This window comes from Rana temporaria, chromosome 4 (genome assembly GCF_905171775.1).
Source record: "Rana temporaria chromosome 4, aRanTem1.1, whole genome shotgun sequence".
Taxonomy (NCBI): Eukaryota; Metazoa; Chordata; class Amphibia; order Anura; family Ranidae; genus Rana; species Rana temporaria.
Genome location: NC_053492.1, coordinates 317,745,478 through 317,769,811, shown reverse-complemented (window position 1 = coordinate 317,769,811; position 24,334 = coordinate 317,745,478). Strand labels below are relative to the sequence as shown.

The window sequence follows — 24,334 nt, the reverse complement described above, 5'->3', positions numbered from 1 at the left end:
ACTCTGAAGCAGGTGCAGGAATTTATGACAGAGTGGTCATTGTGTGCATGTGACAACAATATCACAAATTCTCCACAAATTCTCCACAAATTCGGCTTGTATGGGATTGGTGGCAAAAAAAGCCACTTCTCAAGAAAGGCCACTCAGTCACAACTGAGCTCTGCCAAAACGTATCTTGAAGTTTCTGAGACCACATGGAAAAAGATGTTCTGGTCAGATGAGACTAAAATTAAATTATTTAGTCTCAACACCAAACAATATGTCTGGCGGAAGCTAACCATCCAAATAACACCATTCCTACAGTAAAACATTGAGGCAGTAATATTTTGTTATGGGGTGTTTCTTTGCAGCAGGGACTGGACCACTTGTCAGAATAGAAGGAAAAAATTATGGGGGAAATACTGTCAACTTCTTAAAGAAAATCTGCTGTCCTCTGCCAGAAAGTTTTCAATGGGAGGAAGGTTTATCTTTCAACATGACAATGACCCAAAGCACACAGCAAAAAATATCACACTGTGGTTGAAGAAGAAAATTGTGAATGTCCTTGCATGGCTTCGTACGAGCTCAGACTTAAACCCCATTGAAAATCTGTGGAATGAACTGAAGACTTCAGTCGACTAACAATCACCATCAAATTTAACCAAACTTGAGCAGTTCTGGAGTGGGGAAATGTTGCAAAGTTAGAGACCTATCCCAACAAACTAAAGGCTGTTTTAAAGCAAAAGGTGGTTCGACAAAATACTATTATCCCTTTTCCAACTCTGTAATTCTGTTTTTATTTTTCTGACATGTTTTATCTTTCACGTGGATGTTATAAGTTGCACGGAGTAAATACAGCTGATTCTTTTTCTGCCCACTGTAGGGTGACACAAGTGCAGGAAGTATTTGGCACAGGACATTTAGTTGCTGATTTTTAAGGCCCAGAGCAACAGACAAACCATGCCTGGCCTGATCCATTTCACTACTCCCACTCTAGATGTAGTAGAATCACTTTACTACTTTGGGAAGCTTTTAAAATCTTGTAAATAATGGGAAATTAAACAATTGAAGGATAAATTAACATAGGGTAACAAAACTAGAGGAAAAACAAAATGGAGAGGTGATTTAAATGATTTATGCTACCTACACAGAAGGAAAAACGTAATAAAAGTATTCTAATATGTGCGATCATGTATGAAGGGTTTAATTATTTTGCCATGTGACTGAATGTTTTTCTGGTCTGTGTTTATACATACAATATTACTTTTATGTTTTGTTCCTTCCAGACTTATTTTGGAATGGACGTTTCAGCAGTTGAAGATCCTGTTCAAAGACGGGCACTGGAAACCATGATTAAAACATACGGGCAAACACCACGACAGCTGTTTCACAGTGCGCATGTGTGCCGTCCAGGATCAAAACTCATGGAAGGGGAACTTCCAGCTGCCATGGGATTGCTGGTACAGCTTGCGTTCAGAGAAAACAGAGAGAGTTCAAAGGAACCTTCTTACCCTGTAAGTAGAAATGCTTCATACCTGCAATTTAAATAAGCAGTATGTGCAAATAATTATACTAAATTATTGTTATATAGTGTATCTAGCTTTCCCTGCATACCACCCAACTTCAGTGAGTTGACTGTATGTGGTGTACACCTGTTATACTCCAAACCTAATCTGGATTGTAATATTTAACATAAATAACATTTAACACTGATAGATCCAAACTACTGACTGATGATGCAGCTGACAAAAGTGTGGTAGCATGGTGAACTACACAAAATGGAAGTCCTTACCTTTGTTTGACACATACAACAGTAAAAGGTATAGGTTTGCTATTTTAGATAAACTTCTTACACTCCTGTTTTGCTACACAAAGTAACATTCTTGCTCGATGTATAACATGGTTATTCTAAATAATTAATACATTATTGTCTTATCCTCTTGTATTATGCTTATTTTTAGATAGTTTTGCTCAAATCAGCTAAAAAAGACCTAGACATTTTCATAATGTATAAGCATCCTGGGACAATAACTAAAACTGACAAGTTGGTGAATTTAAGCATGCTTGGTATAACCCAGAAGAAAAAGAAAAGTTTTATCATATGTGGAGGCAATAATATTCATATATAGAAATATTAATCTTAAAGCAGAGGCCCGCCTGAAAAAATATTAAAAGCCTGCAGCTACTAATATTGCAGCTGCTGACTTTTAATATATGGACACTTACCTGTCCAGTGTGCCCGCGATGTCTGCAGCCGAAGCCGATCAGTCGCTCAGCTCTCAGCTGCCCCTGCCGCCATCCTCGGTGAGGAAATCAGTAATTGAAGCCTTGTGGCTTCACTTCCTGGTTCCCTACTGCGCAAGCGCGAGTTATGCTGCGCGTCCTCACTGGTCCCTGCTGTCTTCTAAAACCTGTGTGTTTCCCAGAAGACAGTGGGGGAGGACAGTGTAGGTGCAGGAAGTGGCGTAGGTCACTGCAGTGATCTATGCCAGGAAGTGGGAGCAAATACCGGTGTTTACACAGGTATATGCTCCCTCCACCCCCCTGAAAGGGGCCAAATGTGACGGAGGGGGAGGATTCCAAAAAGTGGAAGTTACATTTTTGGGTGGAACTCTTTAAACACAATATGCCAATTGTGTTTTGATTTGTCTTTTTTTTTTTTTTTTCCTCTCTTCCAATTCTTTTTTTTACACATATTAAATTACTCTGTTTTCTTCTGATAGAGTCCATTACCTTGGATAAGAGGTTTGAAATGGGGAGAATATGTTGGCTCAACAAGTTCTCCAGATCCTATTGTGTGCTTCAGCCAGCCCCATGGAGAGAGATTTGGCGCTCTGCAGGCTTTACCAACTAGAGCTATATGTGGCTTATCAAAAAAATTCTGCTTGATGATGAGCTACAGTAAGGAGCAAGGTACGTTTTTAGCTGTTATCTTTTGATTTCATCAGAAACATCATTATTATTTTGTACAGTATGGATAATACACCAGGTGTTAGTATTGTGAGTAATATTACATCTCTGAAGAGTTGGTAAAATAGACTGTTGGAATAATTTATATTGTGAGCCTTAATATTTAATGCAAAAACTATTGCACACACTGTTTTCTGACTATAATATGGAATAAATAATCTTAGGTGTTCGAAGTATGCACAGTACTGATATTCAGTGGTCAGCTATTCTCAGCTGGGGATATCCTGACAACATTCTAAGACTGAAGAGTAAACAAAGTGAACCCCCTGTGAATTTCATACAATGTTCTGAACATCACCAGGTAATGTAGTATTTATTTTTTCAAAATTATGAAAATGTGCACATTCCGAAGCACGCTTCAGTATGTGTGCAAAAATAAATTTACTTGTAATAGTACGTGTTTGAGATTGACATTGAGAAGAAAAGAGTAGTGATGTTGGTTTAAAAAGATTTATATTTAAAATAGGATTTTGCAGTAAAATACAGGTCCTCAATGAGCATATGAATAGATGCCAAGACAATGGATATTGCCCATTTAGTTGTATCTGAAGTTTTTCTGGGTAACTCATTATAGTGTTTTATTATTAATAATAAGATTCATTTAGGACAAGGACATCGCTCATCTTTTAGAAAATATTTTTTAAATATTGTTTTACAGAATTTATATAGTGCCAATAGCTTGCAAATCACTTTACAACAAGAGGGCAGACAGTACAGTTACAATACAATTTAATACAGGAGAAATCAGGGGGCCCTGCTCATTAGAGCTTAGAATCTAGAAGGGAGGGTCAAGTGATATAAAAGGTAATCACTGTGGGGGACGAGCTGATGGAGAAAATAAAAGTACAGTAGGGTGGAGGCAGAATAGGCTTCTCTAAAGAGAAGGGTTTTTATGGAATGCCAAAACGTGGATGGAATAGGAGATAGTCGGACATATTAGTGTAGGGAGTTCCAAAGAATTGGAGAGGCTTGGGGAATGGTTGAGCATCGGGGGAGGTGACAAGGGAGATAGAGAGCAGGAGGTCCTGGGAGGAATGAAGAGAGTGATTTGGTTGGTTGGTTGGTATTTTGAGACTAGGTTAGTGGTTTATCTGGGGGCAGAGTTGTGGGTGTTTTTTGTATTTGGAATTACATTTTCTATGTGAGCGGAAGGCAGTGGAGAGATTGGTGGAGAGTAGTGGCTGACACGGAATGGTTAGTAAGGTGGATGAGTCTGGCAGCAGCATTCATGATGGACTGAAAGGGGGATAGCCTATGTAAAGATAATCTGAGGAGACAGTTGCAGTAGTTGAAGCGAGAGATAACCAGGAAGTGAATTCGCTTTGTGGTGAAGGGGCATGTTTTAGAGATGTTGCGGAGGTTGAGATGACAAGTTTTCAACCATGATTGTATGAAGGCACGAAAAGATAGTCCAGCATTACACCTAGCACCCTGGCATGCAGGGTTGTGGCATTGATATCGACAGAAGTCAGAGGAAGGGGCATGTTGGGGAAGGAAATATTATGAGCTTGGTTTTGGATAGATTGAGTTTTAGGAAGTGGTGTGACATCAAGACTTTTATATGTAAATTAGTTATGACTGATAAGAGTGATGGAGTAAGCTGAGGGGTAGAGAGATCTATTTGCATGTCATTGGCGTAGAAATGGTATTGAAATCCATGGGAAGCTTACCCAGGGTGGAGGTATAGATCGAGAATTGAAGAGATCTAAAACGGAACCTTGGGAGGTCCTGACACACAGGAAGAGGAAAGGAGGTGGTAGAATTGTAAGAGACACTAAAGATGCTTTGGGGTAGGTAGGATAAGAATCAATGAAGGATATAGTCACAGAGATCAAAGGAATTTAGTTTTTTGAGTAGGAGGGCATGGTCAATTGTTTTAAGAGACAACATAGAGGTAGAAGTACAGAATAGTGACCATTAGTTTTAGCTATTGGTAAATAATTTGTGAGTTTTAGGAGAGAAGTTTCTTTGGCGTGTTGAGAGTGAAATCCAGACTGAAGGGGATCAAGAATTTTATAGTTAGAAGTTCTAACCATGATTTTGGTTCCTTATTATAGTGAACTGCCTTGTAAATACTATTCAGATAAATCAATACATCTCAATTACCTTTTGCAAGAATTTTGTTTTTTATTTGCATCTTCGACTGTCATTTCCTTAGGGAACTAATGTTCACTTAGGGCTGGGCAATAGTTGTGCTTTGTCTCTGGTGCCACCAACTGCAGAGTGTTTGAGTACAGCCAGCAAAATAATATCTTGCCAGATGGCATCGGTATTGTTCCAATAACTATTTAAAAAAAAAAAAAAAGATTTATTGCGCTAATGAAGAAATGAAAAAAGAAATAGTTGCTAACACAATATTGTTGGATACAATAAAGAAAATATGGGGTAAAGGTGTAGCGCTTAAAAAGTACACCAAGTGTACTTGAATTAAATCCCAGCAAGGTTTGACTATACATATACTCCAGGGAATGAGAGTCGGTAATCCCATGCATAGAAGGGAAAAATATACACTCATTGCACAGACATCCACAAACGTGCATCTTCAGGGACAAATCGTCGGGAGGAGTAAGGGACATGTGACGTATTGGCGCGAGCGGAGATACAGCCACCATCTTGTTGGTACGAGGTGCTGGATGCTTTCCTTTTGCATGTAACTTTTTAAGCAAATGTAAGTTTTTTAATTTAGCTTACACTCCATACATTTTCTAGTGTTTTGCATGTCTGCGCAATGAGCATATTTTTTTCTCTTCTATACATGTGATTACTGGGCCTCATTCCCTGGAGTATATGTGTAGTCAAACCTTGCTGGGATTTAATTCAAATACACTTGGTGGGCCATTGAAAGCAAAAGCCCTTCATTTGTATTGGTCTGCTCAATGAATAGGAGGAACCGTGATCTTCATACTCATTGTGTATACCCTATACACTGATGGTAATGGTCAGTTATATTGGGTGTTGGTGACGGCTTCTACCTTCCTCGTATTACTGAATTCCTTCAATTGTGGATTTAGTTATAAACTTTCTGGCATCTTCACATTATTGAATCTTTTTCACATGAACTTTGTTTATTACTACCAATTTTTAAGCGCTACACCGTTGCCCCATATTTCCAATAACTATTACAGATATTTTGTTTATTACAAATATTGCAAAAAGGCAAAATACAGCCCCACCACAACCTTGCTACAGGTATGATGCTTTATAGTTCCGGCTTTGATTTCAATCTGCAGAGCCCTTGGTACAAATGCAGTGGATGAAGCCTCTTGTTGCTAGTAGTGCCAATGACACAAATCACATTTTTATGTGCTTCTCTGCATTTTCACACTGACCAGCAATATAAGAAATGTCATTTGCATTGGTGGTTAGAAGCAAGAATGCAGCGTTTTTCCCACTTGGCATCAATGCAAGGGGCTTTCTTCCTTTCAATGACCACCAGTGTAAAGGACATTTTACACCCTGACCTACAAAGTAAGGAACATTATTCCAGCTGACCATATGACTTGATTCCCATTGATTGGGCTTCAGTTAGTCACTATTGTAGACTTTACCTGTGTTGTTTCCCACACATCTGCACAAATATAGCTCATGTATTGTCAGGATTGCTATAATTTTGCCTATGAATTGTCAAGTCAACACTGTTTAAAGGATTTTACTATATCCGAGGATAAAAGTTTTGAGAATGACAAATATTAATTTTAACAAAGTCTGCTGCTTTAGTGTTTTTAGATCTTTGTCAGATATTACTATGGTATACCCAAGTATAATTATAAGCATTTCATAAGTGTCAAAGTTTTTTTTTTGGACAATTTCAATAAGTTTATGCAATGAGTCAATAGTTGACCCTTCTTTTTCAAGACCTCTGCAATTCGCCTGGCATGCTGTCAATCAACTTCTGGGCCACATCCTGTCTGATGGCAGCCCATTCTTGCATAATCAGTGCTTGGAGTTTGCCAGATTTTTTTTTTTACACCCCCCCCCCCCCTTTCCTCTTGAGATTGACAGTTCTCAATGGGGATTGTTTATCACCAAACTGTTCTTGGATGGTTAGAAGAAGTTACTTTCGGAGGATGTTTTTGTACCATTCTTTATTCATGTTCTTATGCAAAATTGTGAGGGAGCCCATTCCCTTGGCTGAGACGCAACTCCACACATGAATGGTCTCAGGATGCTTTACTGTTGGCATGTTAAAGGACTTATGGTAGCGCTCACCTTTTCTTCTCCGGACAAGGTTTTTTTCCGGATCCCCCAAACAATCGGGGCATTCATCAGAGAAAATGACTTTACCCCAGTCCTCAGCAGTCCAATTCCTGTACCTTTTTCAAAATATCAGTCTGTCCCTGATGTTTTTCCTGGAGTAAAGTGGCTTCTTTGCTGCTCTTCTTGACACCAGGCCATCATCCAAAAAATTTGCCTCACCTTGTGTGCAGATGCATTGACACCTGCCTGCTGCCGTTCCTGAGCAAGCTCTGCACTGGTGGTGCCCCGATCCTGCAGCAAAATCAACTGTAGGAGCCGGTCTTGGCACTTGCTGGACTTTCTTGGACTCCCTGAAGCCGCCTTCACAAATGCAGTGGAATTTTTTTTTAGGGGATTAAGTTAATTTTCATGGCAAATAGGGACTTTGCAAATAATTGCAATTCATCTGATCACTCTTCATAACATTCTGGAGTATATACAAATTGCCATCATAAAAACTGAGGCAGCAGACTTTGTGAAAATTAATATTTGTGTCATTCTCAAAACTTTATGCCATGGCTGTGCTATAATTTAATCCCCTGCATGCCTGTCGCTATCAACCACGCCAACATTATTCACGTTTCACTACAATTAATTACATGGGCTGCTTTTAGTATTTGTTTAATTTCATGATTCTTAAAAAAACAAAAAACAATCTGAGTTGTAGAAGGGGGGTTGTTAACCACTATGCTGGCTAAAGACCCAAGGGGTTTTTACAGTTCGGGACTGTGTCGCTTTAACAGACAATTGCGCGTCGTGCGACGTGGCTCCCAAACAAAATTGGCGTCCTTTTTTCCCCACAAATAGAGCTTTCTTTTGGTGGTATTTGATCACCTCTGCGGTTTTTATTTTTTGCGCTATAAACAAAAATAGAGCGACAATTTTGAAAAAAATGCAATATTTTTTACTTTTTGCTGTAATAAATATCCCCCAAAAACATATATAATTTTTTTTTTCCTCAGTTTAGGCCGATACGTATTCTTCTACCTATTTTTGGTAAAAGAAATCGCAATAATCGTTTATCGGTTGGTTTGCGCAAAATTTATAGCGTTTACAAAATAGGGGATAGTTTTTTTGCATTTTTATTTTTTTTATTTTTTTTACTAGTAATGGCGGCGATCAGCGATTTTTTTCGTGACTGCGACATTATGGCGGACACTTCTGACACATTTTTGGGACCATTGTCATTTTCACAGCAAAAAATGCATTTAAATTGCATTGTTTATTGTGAAAATGACAGTTGCAGTTTGGGAGTTAAACACAGGGGGCGCTGTAACATTTAGGGATCACTGTGTATGTGTTTACTAGTGTAGGGGGGGTGTGGCTGTAGGACTGACATCATCGATCGAGTCTCCCTAATAAAAGGGATCACTCGATCGATGCGCCGCCACAGTGAAGCACAGGGAAGCCGTGTTTACACACGGCTCTCCCCGTTCTTCAGCTCCGGGGAGCGATCGCGACGGAGCGGCTATAAACAAATAGCCGCGCCGTCGTCCCGGATCGCTCCCCGAGCGGACCCGACCTCCGCATGTACCGGGGGGGTCCCGATCGGACCCCCCACCCATGTCTAGGCAGGCACGTACAGGTACGTGATTGTGCCTGTCCGTGCCATTCTGCCGACGTAAATGTACATGAGGAGGTCGGGAAGTGGTTAAATTGTATAGCTTAATTTGGTAAAAATGCTAGGTATGCACTGAAATTTGGAACTCTTGTGTTCACCAGTTAGTTACTGGAAATATCAGGGGGAAATGCTGATACGTTCAGTCTGTATGCTTTATCATCTGACACTATTTATTATAAATATTGTGATTTGTTGTATTAAAAAATAAAAACCTTACTGTGCAATAGGTAACAAGTTGTGCTTGGGTGCCAGACAGTTGTCAACTTTACACTGGGAGCAAATGTGGCGTCATTACTGCATACCTAAATCGTTTCACTAACACAACGGTACGTTCAAATGTAATTTTTTAAAATCTGTTTTATTACTTTTTTATAGAAAACCTGCCAGTGTGATTTGATGTGCTTGGCTATATGTAGGGTACATTTACATTAAACTGTTCTAATTTCCTCAGTATGTTCATATATACAGTGGGGGAAATAATTATTTGACCTCCTGCAGATTGTGTAAGTCTGCCCACTTAAAAAACATGAAGGATCTATATTTTTTTATAATGGGTATATTTAAATGATAGAGACAGAACCTCAACCAAAAATCCAGAGAAAAACAGATAAAACCAATGCTATAAATTAAGTTGCAGTTCAGTGAGTAAAATAAGTATTTGATCCCCAAACACATGACTTGGTACTTGGTGAAGAAACCCTTGTTAGCAAGCAGAGGTCAGACATTTCTTGTAGATGGTTACCAGGTGTTCACACATCTCAGGAGGGATTTTGGTCCACTCTTCTTTACAGATCTTCTCTAAATTCTTAAGGTTTCTTGGCTGTCACTTGGCAACTCAAAGTTTCAGCTCCCTCAATACATTTTCTATAGGATTAGGGTCTGGAGACTCCATGACCTTAATGTGCGTCTTCTTCAGCCACTGCTTTGTTGCCTTGGTGGAATGTTTTCGGTCATTGTCATGCTGAAAGACCCATCCATGGCCCATCTTCAGTGTATTGGCTGAGGGAAGAAGCTTCTCATCCAAGATTTTACAATGCATGGTCCCATCCATTGGCCACTCCATACGGAAAAGTTGGTCTGTACTCAAAGCAGAGAAACAACCCCTAAGCATAATGTTTCCACCTCTGTGCTTGTTGTAGGGATGGTGTTCTTAGAGCCATATGCAAGTAAAAGGCACAAAACACTTAGAGCTCAATTTTTACCCAATTAAAAGTCCATAGAAAAGTCCATGAAGTGTCGGATGGCATAAAGTTCATACACGGAGGGCTGCAAGTCGAAAAGAAGCACATTAAGGTCATGGAGTCGCCTAGCCAGTCTCCAGACTCTAATCCTATAGAAAATGTATTGAGGGAGCTGAAACTTTAAGTTGCCATGTGACAGCCAAGAAACCTTAAGGATTTAGAGAAGATCCGTCAAGAAGAGTGGACTAAAATCCCTCCTGACGTGTGCAAACCTGATAACCATTTACAAGAAACATTTTGCCTTTGTGCTTGCCAACAAGGATTTCTCCACCAAGTCATGTTTTGCTTGGGGATCAAATACCTTTTTTACTCAACTCAATTTATTACATTTGTATCATGTGTTTTTCCTGGATGTTTGGTTGATATTCTGTCTCTATCATTTAAGATGCACCCATGATAAAACTTACAAAATCTGCAGGGGATCAAATAATTATTTTCCCTACTTGTATATGTCTATTTAAGGACAATGCTGTTCTGTGTAAAGCCTGTTGTCACTGTAGTTTACAAAGGTTTCCCATTTGGGTTTTTAGAAACCTTCAGTAGTATGGTAGGAGATCTAGCCCTGTACCAGTGCAGCCAAGCAGGAAAAAAAATAGGAAAACATTTTTTAGAGGAGGTGTCCTTTTAAGAAACATTTTGTCACTATCTTTCTTACTAGACAGGGGTGTTGATTTTCTAGTTTTCTAGTAAAATAATAAACATGTTTATATCTCTAGTTTAACTAACTTTTTGATATTACAAAAATAAAACATGAATTTTTTGAATTGCGTTCGTATAGTATTTATTTTTAATTTTTTGCATGTTGGCTCAGTTTGCAAACCACTTGATCTGTGAAGGCAATCAAGCAGAATCCTTTCTGAAATAACCCTGATTTAGGATCACTGTGCGTCAGTGGAGACCATGCTAAAATATTTGTATTATCATTTATTGCATTTCATATTGATCTCATCTTGGTGTTGCATACCTTATTCATTTATTATCATGTCTACAACTTACTTTTTATACTAATGCCGCGTACACACGGTCGTTTTTCACAAGTGAGTTATGAGACGGGAGCGCTCGTTCTGGTAAAACTACCGTTCATAATGGAGTAAGCATATTCATCACGCTGAAACAGACAAAAAAGCACGAATTGTCTTTTACTAACAAGGAATCAGCTAAAGCAGCCCAAAGGAGAATAGAACTTCCCCTTCAGAGTGCCGTCGTACGTGTTGTACGTCACTGCGCTTTGTTCATCATTTTTCAAAAACTATGGTGTGTGGGCAACGTCATTTTTAATGATGACGTTGGAAAAACATGCTGACAAATTTCATTTTTTTTTCATGCCAAAAAACGACCGTGTGTACGCGGCATAATATATCATGAGCTATAATAGATATGTTAACTTTCAGCATCAGTTCATGGAGATCTGAAGAGTTTTCCAAGAGCTCCTCCATGGTAATGTTTAGAATGGCTGGTCTAATAATGGTGCAAATAATGTTTTTTTTGTTTGTTTTTTAATGTAGCATTGTTATATTTCACTGAAGAGTACATTTTTGTTTAAGCATTATTTCTTTTAAATATTATGCAGCCCATGGAAATTGAAGTTGAATCCCGGGTGCACCTATATGGTCATACTGGAGAAGTAACCAGCCTGTTTGTCTGTAAACCCTACAGCATATTAATTAGTGTTAGCAAGGATGGAACCTGCATAATATGGGATCTAAACAGGTATGAAGCACTTGTATGTTATTATCACTGAGCCTTTAATTGCCCCTTTGAGTTTTTTTTTTTTATTCAAGCTAGATTGAAAAACAGCCTTAGGCTCCATGCACACTGGACTTAAAAAAACACATCAGTTTCCTTAGCAGAAAAAACCCTCATAAAGAGCATTTTTGAACACAGTTTAGGGGAGTTAGCGTTGTTTCTGCCAGAAGGCTCCAATCAGAAATGCAAACCAGAACGTTTTTTTTTTTTATCCTGCCTCTAAACGCTGAGTTTGAAATATGCCTGTAATCGTCCTAATGTGCATGGACACATAAGATAGCATTGAGCTGCTTCTACAGGCAAAACACAAAACTCCTGCAGAAACCAGTGTGCATGAATCTGTCGCTTACTACTGACCCCTGAACCTTTTGTCACCTATTACTGACCCTTGTATTCGTGTCAATTGCTACTAAACTCTGCACTTTGCCTTACATAACAAGGACCACTGTACAGGTGCCCCAATGTTTGATGTTGGGTTCTGACCCCCCCCCCCCCCCCCATATTGTGCCTATAAATGAAAGATTGGATGTAAGAAAGACCTCAGAATCGAATTTACATAGTGAAGTGGGCCACATACTATACAGTGCGTTTAAGTGTAGGCCAAAATTATGGCAACAATTGCTGCTGTAATAATAATTGTTATCGAGCTGTTGAAGACCTAACATGCCCGGAAGTTCAGACATTCCTAAAGTGGTTTGAATTTTAAGTGGTTGTAAACCCTCACAACACACTTTATGCTACAGGTAAGCCTATATTAAGGCTTACCCACAGCTACTCAGGATATCTCCTAAACCTGCACAGTTTAGGAGATGTCCCCCTGTATCTGCATGTGCCAAAGTCATCGGCACATGAGCACTGAAGCAATGGCGCGTCATGCCTTTGCTTCAGTTAAATGTGCCATTGCCTGCGGCTCATGCGTAGGAGTGACGTCTTTGCGGCTCCGGCCAATTACAGCGCCGGAGCCCCGCGATACCCGGAGGTCAGTCCGGGAGAGATGTTGCCGCCGGAGGGGGAGAATGAGGACCGCTGCAGTAGCTTCGATCTTAGGTGAGTAATTCATAATGAGTTAGTATGCTATGCATACTAGCTCATTATGCCTTTATCTTGCAGGGTGGTGTTGTTTTTTCAGGAGGGTTTACAACCACTTTAAGGCATTCTGTGCATTTAGGCAAAAAACCTTCTGTGTCCAGGATTCCCCTAGACCCCACCATACTTGGCTCAGCATGATCTTGATCTAGCACTGTGCAGGGGAGCAGCGGCTCCCTTGGCTCTCACCAATCTCTCCCTCCTCACCGGGCAGATTAATAGCACTGAGGTTTATTTACTAAAGCTGGAGAGTGCAGGTTCACTTCTGCCAGAAACCAATCGGTTTCCAGGTTGTATTTCCAAAGCTTAATTGAACAAGCTGAGGTTAGAAGCTGATTGACTACCATGAACAGCATCACCAGATTCTGAGTGCACCAGTTTTAGTAAGTCTACTGCTGCTGGCAATCAAATCCTGTGATCTGGGGGCAGGACAATGCCCTGCTGGCTTTGTCAGTGGACGCAGGCAGCGGGACTCAAAAGTGAACCCAGTTCAAATACCCCCCCTTACCAAGCAGCTTGCTAGAGGGGTACTTGAAAGGTGAAGTGGAGGATCGGGGCTGCTATTTGAAAAATTATTGCACAGAGCAGGTGAGTACAACATCTTTATTTTTAAATAAAAAATAAATCTCAGTCGGAAGTTTTTTTGTTTTTTGTTTTTGTTTGTTTTTTATTTCAAAAGATTTTTATTTTGAAAAAAAATATATGAAATACAGATGTAAACTTAAAGCAGAGCTCCACCCTAAAGTGTAACTTCCGCTCATCGGAACCCTCCCCCCCCCTCCGGTGTCACATTTGACACCTTTCAGGGGGAGGGGGTGCAGATTCCTGTCTAAAGACAGGTATTTGCACCCACTTCCGGCCACACAGTCTGCGGGCAGGACGTCAGATCCCGTCCCCCCCGTTGTGTTCTGGGAAACGCACAGCTCCCAGAACACAGCGGGGACCAGTGAGCATGGCGCACATGACTGGTGCATGCGCCGTTGGAAAACCGGGCAGTGAAGCCGTAATGCTTCACTTCCTGGTTCCCACACCGAGGATGGCGGTGGGGGCAGCAGAATGACGAGCGATCGCTCGTCCTCTGCTGCCGATGGCGCTGGACTCCAGGACAGGTAAGTGTCCTAATATTGAAAGTCAGCAGCTGCAGTATTTGTAGCTGCTGGCTTTTAATATTTTTTTTTTTTTGGCTGAAATCCGCTTTAAGCATGTAAAAAGAAAAACCCGAAATACACATAACAGCTGCAGGTAGAGTAGTATCATTTCAAATACCCCTGATGCATACTAAAACACAGGGGTATACTATGGAGATGAGTTCAGCCCGATTGGCGGAGGGTCTCGCACCTCCCAGCACCCCTAACGGGAGTTCTGGAAGGAAAAACCCCCAGCCACTTTTTTTTTTTTTTTTTTTAAGTGTCTAAGAACTGTAGAAGCAAATTTATCTTCTATACATCATACCAGTTTTATTTGTTAAAAGCAAACCTGTCAGGATAGGAAGCTTCTCGTGGTAATGTGGTTTTAAAGGTGCAAAGTCTGGGGCTTTGTTCAAATCTCTCACTCAGAACAGGTAACCTACAATTTAGATGTCGGGACAACTTGCATACATAAGCTGTTCCAAATAGCGGTAGATGGTGGCAGCTGCCATATTTTATGTAATAATTTTAAATAAAAATGACAGTCTTGACATACCTAGTGCTAGTGCCCTAGACCGTATAGCTTAAAGTGTAACTTTAGTCAGCAAATTAAGTCCCCTTTTGCAGGTAGGACTACGTAAAAAATTAAAATAAGCGTCCATCTTGTTTAAAATCACCCTGCTTTGCACATGCTCAGTTGCTCTCTATTTTGAGGTACTGCTGAGGTTGTAGAGGCCGATGACAGCCTTAAAGTGGAATTACCCTTCTATCCTTTACAGCCATGAAAGCTGCTTCTGTTTGATCGGCTTGGTGCTGCACGTGTGATCAGTTATGACACCAGCCATTTGATGGTTTTACAGTTTGGTTGAGGACACAAGCAAATGTAAAAGTTGGCGTTCCCGGAATTCCAGAAATGTAAATGTTTTTTTAAAAGCAAATTGATAGGTTCAATTCATCTTTATGGTTTACTACTGTTCATGGGCACTTGGCTTCAGCAAAAAGAAATGGGAGCAATACTCTAAGCAATTTACTACACAAATTTTGGTAGCATAGTTATTATAGTGGAATCCTTGCAATCCTTGCTAAAGAACATTATTTTTTATCAAGTTATGGGTAGAGTTCCACTTTAACAGTCTATTTTAGCATTTTCTCAGATTACAGATATTGTTTACTTGGATCTATTAATATATCTCCTTTTGTTGTTTGAAGATTGTGTTACGTTCAAAGCCTAACAGGTCACAAAAGTCCTGTAACGGCAGTTTCTGCAAGTGAAACAACAGGAGACATTGCAACAGTCTGTGACTCAGGTATGTTATAATGCACTATTCCCAACCCACACATTCCTGTAGAAATGGCTGTGCATATACGTGGTAATTTAGCTGAGTTTGCAAACTACTTGATCTGCGAAAGCAAGCAAGCAGAATCCTTTCTGAAATAACCCTGATTTAGGATCACTGTGCATCAGTGGAAATCATGCTAAAATATTATTTTTATTATTATTTATTGCATTTCATCAGGGGGAGGAGGTAGTAAAACTGATCTTAGTGTTGATATTAAGCGATCACATCATTAGAGCAGATAGCAAAGTTTCGGAGCCACAAAGGACCCCTCCATCAAGCATGTGACACATGCTTGATAAAGGGGTCGTGCGTGGCTTCGATCCTTGGTGTGCTGGTGAAATACTCGTAACTTTTTTTGGGTGAGCACTGCTGTACAGTAATACTGTATGTATAGCTATCTCTATCATACAGGTCTGCTGTTGTCAGTGAGAGGTGGTCACGGTCAAATGGAAATCCTTGATATTGATGGTTATCTTCCAATAACGTTTTACTTCCCATTTTAGTATTTGTAGTAATTGGCCTTTTCATAACCATACTTGTTTCTGTATATTCCAGATTTCCCAATATTCCTGTCGGCAATATCATATAATACTAGCTTTAAACTCTCTAGTTGAACCTGGCAGATGTTCAAGCCTGTATGTCTTTATTTTTATGACAAGATGGGGACGGTTGGCTTACGAATAAGAATTGCCACAAAAGTCATTATTTTCATTCAGTTCATTATTCCAATCGTTCATTGGATTTGAGTGTAGAAATATTTATTTGTCATGGCAAATGATTTGTTATATTTTAATTAATTCAGCTCAGAATTTTAAAAAATGTACCTTGACCTGGACTCAGGAAGGATCAGTACAACAAGATTACTGTTGTGTTTTTTCCCCTCTTATGCTGCAGCCATAAGACTAATTTAATTGTGTTTGGGTAGTGGTGTTGGCCTTGTAGTAGATTTAGTTGTTTCATCTAACTGTATGTGAGTAGATATTATGTCTTTAGCTATATGTGCTAGGGTGTAAATGAGGGCGGGGGGGGATTTTTAAGTACCGCAGTTTGTCACCATTCCACGGGCGTGTACGATTTTAAAGCGTGACATGTTCGGTATCTATTTACTCGGGGTATATAGTGTGTGTGTATATATGTATATATATTATTATTATTTATTATTTTTTAAAGTGTATTTCTTTCCAAAAAAATGCGTTTGAAAAACCGCTGCGTAAATACTGTGTGACATAATAAAATGCAACGATCTAGGTAACTAGGGAGTCTGATAAAAAATATATATTTAATATTTGGGGGTTACAAGTAATTTTCTAGCAAAAAATACTTGTTTAAACTTGTGATTAAAGTTCCAGAAAAAGCTTGGTCTTCAAGTGGATAGTATTTGTTTGCAGTAGCTTGTAGGATTTCTGGATTATTTGGATGATAGAAATCCAGAGCATTTTGCATCTAGGCCATGTGAATTGCCAGTGTTTACAAAGAAGCATATGCACTTGTTACCTAAAAACCTTGGTGGTTTTTATGTAAAGAAGTTGGGGGTTTTCCCCCTTACCCTAAGTGTCCTGATGTAAAGAATATATAGTGGAAGGCTAGTGATGGCTCACTTTTGTGCTTGGATTCCATTTTCGTAGGGTTTTCACTCTAAAGTTCATATAGCTTTGATTGTAATTCATGTAAATAAATTTATACCATATCTTTTGATGTAATTTATGTTTTTGTTACATTTGGACATTGTTTATGTTTAAATGATAAACTCCATTATTAAGATCCCATTTCTTGCCATTTATAGTTGGAGGAGGAAGTGACCTGCGACTGTGGACTGTGAATGGAGATCTAATCGGACATGTACATTGCAGAGAAATTATATGCTCTATTGCATTTTCTAACCAACCTGAAGGAGTATCTGTTAATGTAATTGCTGGAGGACTTGAAAATGGCATTGTCCGGTAAGGAAAAGATATAGTATGTCTACTATATGCAGTCTACGTCACGTCCAGCGCCCTCCACCCCCTGCTGTTTTCTGGGAGACGCTTGGGTCCAGGAAGTTAGCAGGGACCAGTGGCATTGCGTAGCGTGAGTTGCACATGCGCAGTAAGGAACCAGGAAGTGAAGCCGCAAGGCTTCACTTCCTGATTTCCTTTCCGAAGATGGCGGCGGAAGCATCCAGGGACTGAGGGATGGGACGGGTCGGCCTTGGGTGCCGACATCACGGGCACGCTGGACAGGTATTTTAGAAGTCAGCAGCTGAAGTATTTGTAACTGCTAACTTTTAAGAAAAAAAATTTGGAGGACCTCCGCTTTAACTATGTCTTTGGATCAGCAATTTTGTCCTCAACTCTCACCACAGATTGAGAACAGTAGTCTTTCTGGCTGTAATGGTAGCTAGAAACAGTATATTTTATATTCCTGGTAAAAAAAATTAGAGGTAATTTTGAACTCAATATCATTTGATAATGCTTACATTCATGTGAAAGGTATGATTTCTATACAGTCATTGATTGATCACCTGTCTGGTGAGTGATACCATAAGGGAAAGGATTCACTGGGTGCGGTGACAGGAGCCAAGTATCTATTCAGATGAGTTTTTGAGAAAAGACAAACATTTGATGGACTGTATTAAATAACCACTTTGGAATAAATAAGGACACATTGGGTGTAGATTCGCAACCCATACAGCGCTGCTAATGTTGTAGAATATTCTATGTAGTGATTTTAGAGTTATTTTAGAACATTTGTTTTAAATTGCATAGTTATAGTAGCTACTTGATGTGTATTTAAAATATTTGGAATAACGTGTATATCTATAAGCAGATCCGGTACAAGGGGTGGGCGGAAGGGAGGGATGGGATGCCCTGGGCGGTACAATTTATTGGGGGTGGGGGGGTGCAGTGAAGTGTCCTCCTCAGCTGTCATTAAATGGCGGCCCGCGGTCCAGGCACGGCCCACAGAACACTTCTGCCCGGACCGCCAGGCAGCCAGTGTAGTACCAGTCATTGGTTTGCTAGGACTGTGGGTTTCCCATCAACCAATGATGTCACGTGTGTGCGCCGTGCCTCATGCTCCTCACCGCGGCTCTTGCTTTCTCCCGGCCGGGCGTGATGTTTCTCGCGGCTCACTGCTCCTGGCTCTCATGCAAGGTATATCTCGCAGCTTCCTGCCCTCAAGGTATGTGGGGCATAATCTGTTAAGGTGCATACCAATGGGCAAAATTTTGTTAAGGTGCACACTGATGGGCATATTTTGTTAAGTGGCACACATTTTGTTGTGCCCATCAGAGCGCACCTTAACATAAAATGTGCCCAACAGGGTTCTACTTATGTTAAGGGTCATGCTGATGGGCACATTGTATGTTAAGGGGTACTCTGATGGGCATATTTTATTTTAAGAGCAACACCGATGGGCACATTTTATGTTAAGGGACACGCAGATGAGCAGGTTTTGTTGTGCTCATCAGAGTGCCCCTTAACATAAATTGTGCCCCTTATCATAAAATGTGCCCATCAGCATGCCCCTCATATTAAGGGACATGCTGATAGGAACATTTTATGTTAAGGGACATGCAGATGAGCAGGTTTTGTTGTGCTCATCAGAGTGCCCCTTAACATAAATTGTGCCCCTTATCATAAAATGTGCCCATCAGCATGCCCCTCATATTAAGGGACATGCTGATAGGAACATTTTATGTTAAGGGTCACTCTGATGGGCACATTTTGTTAAGGGGCACGCCGATGGGCACATTTTGTTATGTGGGGACAGTCCCAAAAGATATGTAAAAGTGTTCCATGGGTGAGACAACCCCTAAAGCAGAGTGGGGATAGTGAAGGATAAAAGGAGTTAAGTTTAGCAGGGGTAAGATACCATCTATAAAGCAATTTGATGGCTGATTCTCTGATCAAGGTTTTATTTTAAGGGGACACACTGGTGGGCACATATTATGTTAAGGGGGCACTCTGACGGGGACACCTGATGTAAGGGGGCACTCTAATGGTAAACCCTGATGTAAAGGGTCACTGTAATGGGGACCATTGATGTAAAGGGACACTCTGATGGGGACACCTGATGTGAAGGGGCACTGTAATTGGGGACCCCTGATGTAAAGGGACATTCTGATGGGTACATTGATTCTTAAAAACGGGGGGGGGGGGGCATAGTTTGCCATCTTCGCTCTTGTCACCAAATGGCCTTGTCTTGGCACTGTCTATAAGCGCTGGGAGAGAGGATTATTTTTAACTGAGGTTGATTGATCCACTTGCTTTTTTTATATGTTTTACCCACTTCAGCTTTTGTACCTGCATATTCCTTATGGAGATTGGTTGGATATTAATTTGGTGATAATTTTGCCATTATTGGCATAAATATTTCATGTAATTGTTTTGTCAGACAGGAAGGGGTGAGAGAATGGACTTACACCCAAACTTTTCTTCAAAATTTTTTAGGGAATGCACCTTATGCTCAAATTCCTCCAATGTGTTAATGACATGTCACCTTTAAGTTAACATTTCACACATAAGTCTGCTTTAAAACCATATTTATGATATTATTAAAATATTTGTTAAAAGTAAAAAAAGTTATAACACATTGTAGTTGTTTTTCCAGTATTGATTGTATATGTAAAAGTAGTAAAGGTGATCTCTTATTTTTTTAAGGTTATGGAGTACCTGGGATTTGAAACCGGTTCGAGAAATAACATTCCCAAAATCCAATAAGCCAATCGTAAGGTAATATTCTTGTTGTTTTTCTGTCCTTCCCCAATTATGGTGGAAAATCTGATCACTACTTTACTTTAGAAAGGTGGTATTGAACAGGAAACTCATCAGTTTATCACTGAAGTCCGTGTTTCCAGGAAATGCCCTAATCTCCCATCCACTAAATATGTCTTTTGTATAGAACACTTTACACACTGTTTACTCAATATGTATTTATACAAAAAATATCCCTATTTGTTTCAGCGTAGTTTTATTACTACTTTTATCAAGTATTTCTATGTACAATTCAAAGAAAATCTTGCCAGTGAATCTTGTTTCTGAATTTTTATTCTAAGGGCCCATGCACACCAAATGCATTGGGGCTGCACTGAAAATAGCAGGAAATGCACAGACGAGACAAAATTCTGCATTCCCAATTCTTTATTCACACCATAGCATTGCTGTGGTTTGTGCTAAAAAATGCACTGCCTGCATTGCATCGGTGTGTGACTAAAATCACCACATCTCTACAGTACTGTGACAAATAGAATTGTATTGAAATATCACTCAACGCAGACCTGCAACCGTATGCTTAGCGCAGCTCGCTACTGTAAATGGGCCCTTAAAGTTCTGTTGTATATACAACACCAGGGACATAAATTTGAGTATGTAAACCCAACATTTCATATTCCTAAAATGTGCCTGCTGTACTATATACTTTGTATTGCTTCCATTATGCTCAATCCCTGGTGTTCCTGCCAATCACTCTGCTTTCCTATTAAAAACTGACCACTCTAGTAGGCATGAGAGCACAGCATTGTCAGTCCTCTAGCTATGCTGGGAACACAGTGTGCTAACCTCCAATGTTCATACTTCTACAAACAACCCCCTCCCCCCCACCCAAACTGCACAACCACTTACTTGGAAGATCAGTGTAATGATGTTTCTTTTCCCCCCGACTCTGTTCTCAGCTGCATAGGTAGCTTATAGGGAATATGATCACTTATAAGACAGGGAATATAAGTTTTTTTTTTTTTTTTTCCAATATCTATACACAACTGGTTTGCATTTCATTTCTACTTGAAACGGAATGGGTTGTTTGAAAAGATGAGGGGTTTACATAAACGTCAAATTTGATGGAGTTTGTTCCATGTCCTGCTGGCTGCTGCTTACTGTAAAAATCTGCCTCCACTGATACTCCCAACAGCAGTCATTTTCTGGCCTTGGGATTTAGAACAGTGGCTGTGACTAAATTAACGTTGCTGCTTCTCACCCTTATCTTCCCCTTCACTCGCCAATTCACAGAACTTGTGGTATTCATTCTCCGAACACAAAACACTGTCATTCTGTAAACGAATAATATGAAATCTGTGACAGGGCAAGAAAAGAGGGAGGGGAGGGCGAGCTGGGCTGGATGCTTCACAGTAGAAGCTGCTGATCTTAACCTCTGCATCAATAGAAGATCTCCACTGTGGGGAGTATTCCATGTCAGTGAAGGGAATATTTCTACAGTAAGTAGCAAGCCAGTTCACCCAGGATACAAGTTTTGGGCAAACTTGCACTTAATTTCCATAAGACCTCTAAAGTAGAGCTTGTGTTTTATTTCCACACTGTTATGCCAATGGTCTTATATTAAAACCAAGTTATTTGTAAGCTTGCAAAAAAACTGTGAACCTTAATGACAAAAAAGGTAAAACAAATGCAATATAAACTCAAATCAAACAGAGAGCAACATCTAAATCACCAATCCAAATGGGATGTGTAACATGCTCCAACCAAACAATATTAAAAAATGCAGTATCCTTGTGCTAGATATAAGTTAATCACATAAGGCCCCTTTCACATTGAGGCGTTTTTCATGCGGTACAGCACTAAAAATAGCGCTGCTATACCGCATGAAAAAATCATGCCCTGCAGGCTTCAATGTGAAAGCCCGAAGTGCGGTAGCAGGAACGCTCCAAAAGTCCTGCTAGCCGCATCTTTGGAGCGGTATAGGAGCGGTGTGTTTACCGCTCCTATACCGCGCGTTCCTATTGAAATCAATGGGAAACCTTTTTCGGCCGCTAGCGGGGGTTAAAACCTCACCGTAAATAATACGGTATAGGGGCGCTACAAATAGCGCGGCTACACCGTCACTGCGGCTCCACGCCTCAATGTGAAAGGGGCCTAAGAGACACAATAAAAGTGCATTAAACATATGATGAGCTCATCCTAAATTGACATATATGTGCAAATCAAGTCCATATACAATGTGCAATAAAATATATAGTGCAAAAAGATGCTCCCAAAAGGAATCCCCAGAAACGATTACATGAGCTCCTTACCAGCTTCTTTGATCACACAAGGAGACCATCAGACACCTTGCTGCATAGTAGCCATATATACCACAATCTTACATGCAAAGGTTCCATAATCTCCTAAGCCAGTAATTGCAAACCTTGGTACCCCAGATGTTTTGGAACTACATTTCCCATGATGCCCATGCCTTCTGCAGTGTAGTCGAGCATCATGGGAAATGTAGTTCCAAAACATCTGGGGTGCCAAGGTTTGCCATCACTGTCACTGTCCTAAGCCAAGATACTCCATGGAGGAAGTTAAAGTATAGAGAAAAATCCACAGTGTAGTATTTCACCAAGATTTTAATTATATGATAAAATCACATTTACAATTTTGAAAGAATTAAAAACAACCAGCAGGTCCAAGCGGTTACCCTGACTTGCGGAATAACGTCACATGTGCGGTCCCTTCCAAACGTGTTCATGTGTAACCAGCATCGTCTGGGGATGTGATCCTCTGAACTTCCTCCAAGGAGTCCATCTTGGCTTTAGGACAGGGATATGCAATTAGCGAACCTCCAGCTGTTGCAAAACTACAAGTCCCATCATGCCTCTGGGTGTCATGCTTGTGGATGTCAGTCTTGCTATGCCTAATGGGACTTGTAGTTCTGCAACAGCTGGAGGTCAGCTAATTGCATATCCCTGGCTTAGGAGATTGCATTGCAGCAAGGCATCTGATGGTCTCCTGTGTGGTGATTCCTTTTGATAGCACGTTTTCTTCAGTGGTGCATGTTCTCATTCCCAAACAGCAAAGAAAGATGAACTATTGATGTTTAGAAAATCTGAGCACCTTTTTGCAATCTATATATACTATTAATATTATAATATTATATGTTTTGTAGTGTTTTCACATTTTTTATGGACTTTATTTGCACAGATATGTCAATTTAGGATGAGTTCATCATATGTTTAATGCACTTTTACTGTGTCTCTTATGTGATTTATTAACTTATACATAGCACAAGGATGGTGCACTTTTTATTATTTGGTTGGAAATGGTCTTCTTATGACTATTGGGCAAGAATATACTTCATAAATGTAGTGTTCATCAACTTATAATTTCCTTTTAAAGGGTGTCCTATTAAAAACATTAAATGTATTTTCTTCCAGCCTTACTTTTTCCTGTGATGGTCATCACCTCTACACAGCAAACAGCGAAGGAACGGTGATTGGCTGGTGTCGCAAGGACCAACAACGCCTGAAATTGCCCATGTTTTATTCATTCCTCAGCAACTATGCAGCATGTTAATTAAAATCTTGCTATATTTTTGTAAGCTGTTCACACTTTTGGAATATCAGTACACTTTGTCTATACTGTATAAGATACTGTATATAAATATAGAAAAACAAAAGTAGATGAAACATCATTTTGATCATCATCATGAAATTAAATATTAGCAAAGAGGAAAAAAAAATTGGGTGTCCTCTGCTAAAGTATATTAACAGTCTGTGAAAAATAACCAAAACATATTTAATATAATAATTCATATAAGATGTAGTTCCATCATTTTGAAAATGTGTTTAACTATTGGCACTTTTTCGTTTTCAAAAAAGACATCGCTGGGTAAAGGTGGCTGTGCACAGCTATGCACCACTACTTGCGTAAAGTGGCACATGCGCCTTAGACATAATGTCCCAAACTGAGGTATAATGCCTTAGAGACATTTTATTTGTGCACAAGCACCACTTTCTGCAAGCAGCATAACATAGTTGTGTAGCACATGGCACCAGGGGCTCCTCCCAGTTACTAAAATATGCTGTTTGTTTATGTTGCATGGGTGAATGTGCCCATGTGCATGCGTCCTAAAAGTCAGTGCTGATTTCTGAAGTCTATTATGCAATCACTGTATATAATTACAATAGGAGGGTATTTTTCCATTTAATAAAATGGCCCCAGCATTCCTGCTAGCTCATGGAAAAAAACGAAACCTGGCCTATCCCGTCAAATTTGAGCCCCACCTACCCTTGCAGCA

General features: G+C 39.9%; 1 protein-coding gene across 1 annotated transcript in view; it reads left to right on the top strand.

Moving 5' to 3' along the window:
- Window positions 1–23,853, top strand: part of LYST (lysosomal trafficking regulator) — a 317,564-nt gene extending 293,711 nt beyond the window's left edge. The window contains exons 44-52 of the mRNA XM_040350648.1: window positions 1,266–1,493; window positions 2,703–2,892; window positions 3,114–3,250; window positions 9,034–9,132; window positions 11,618–11,757; window positions 15,216–15,313; window positions 17,130–17,286; window positions 19,987–20,058; window positions 23,472–23,853. Of these exons, the coding sequence (XP_040206582.1) occupies window positions 1,266–1,493; window positions 2,703–2,892; window positions 3,114–3,250; window positions 9,034–9,132; window positions 11,618–11,757; window positions 15,216–15,313; window positions 17,130–17,286; window positions 19,987–20,058; window positions 23,472–23,610 (1,260 nt within the window). The 3' untranslated portion in view covers window positions 23,611–23,853. The remainder of the gene's footprint in view (window positions 1–1,265; window positions 1,494–2,702; window positions 2,893–3,113; window positions 3,251–9,033; window positions 9,133–11,617; window positions 11,758–15,215; window positions 15,314–17,129; window positions 17,287–19,986; window positions 20,059–23,471) is intronic.
- The last annotated feature ends 481 nt before the right edge of the window (window positions 23,854–24,334 follow it).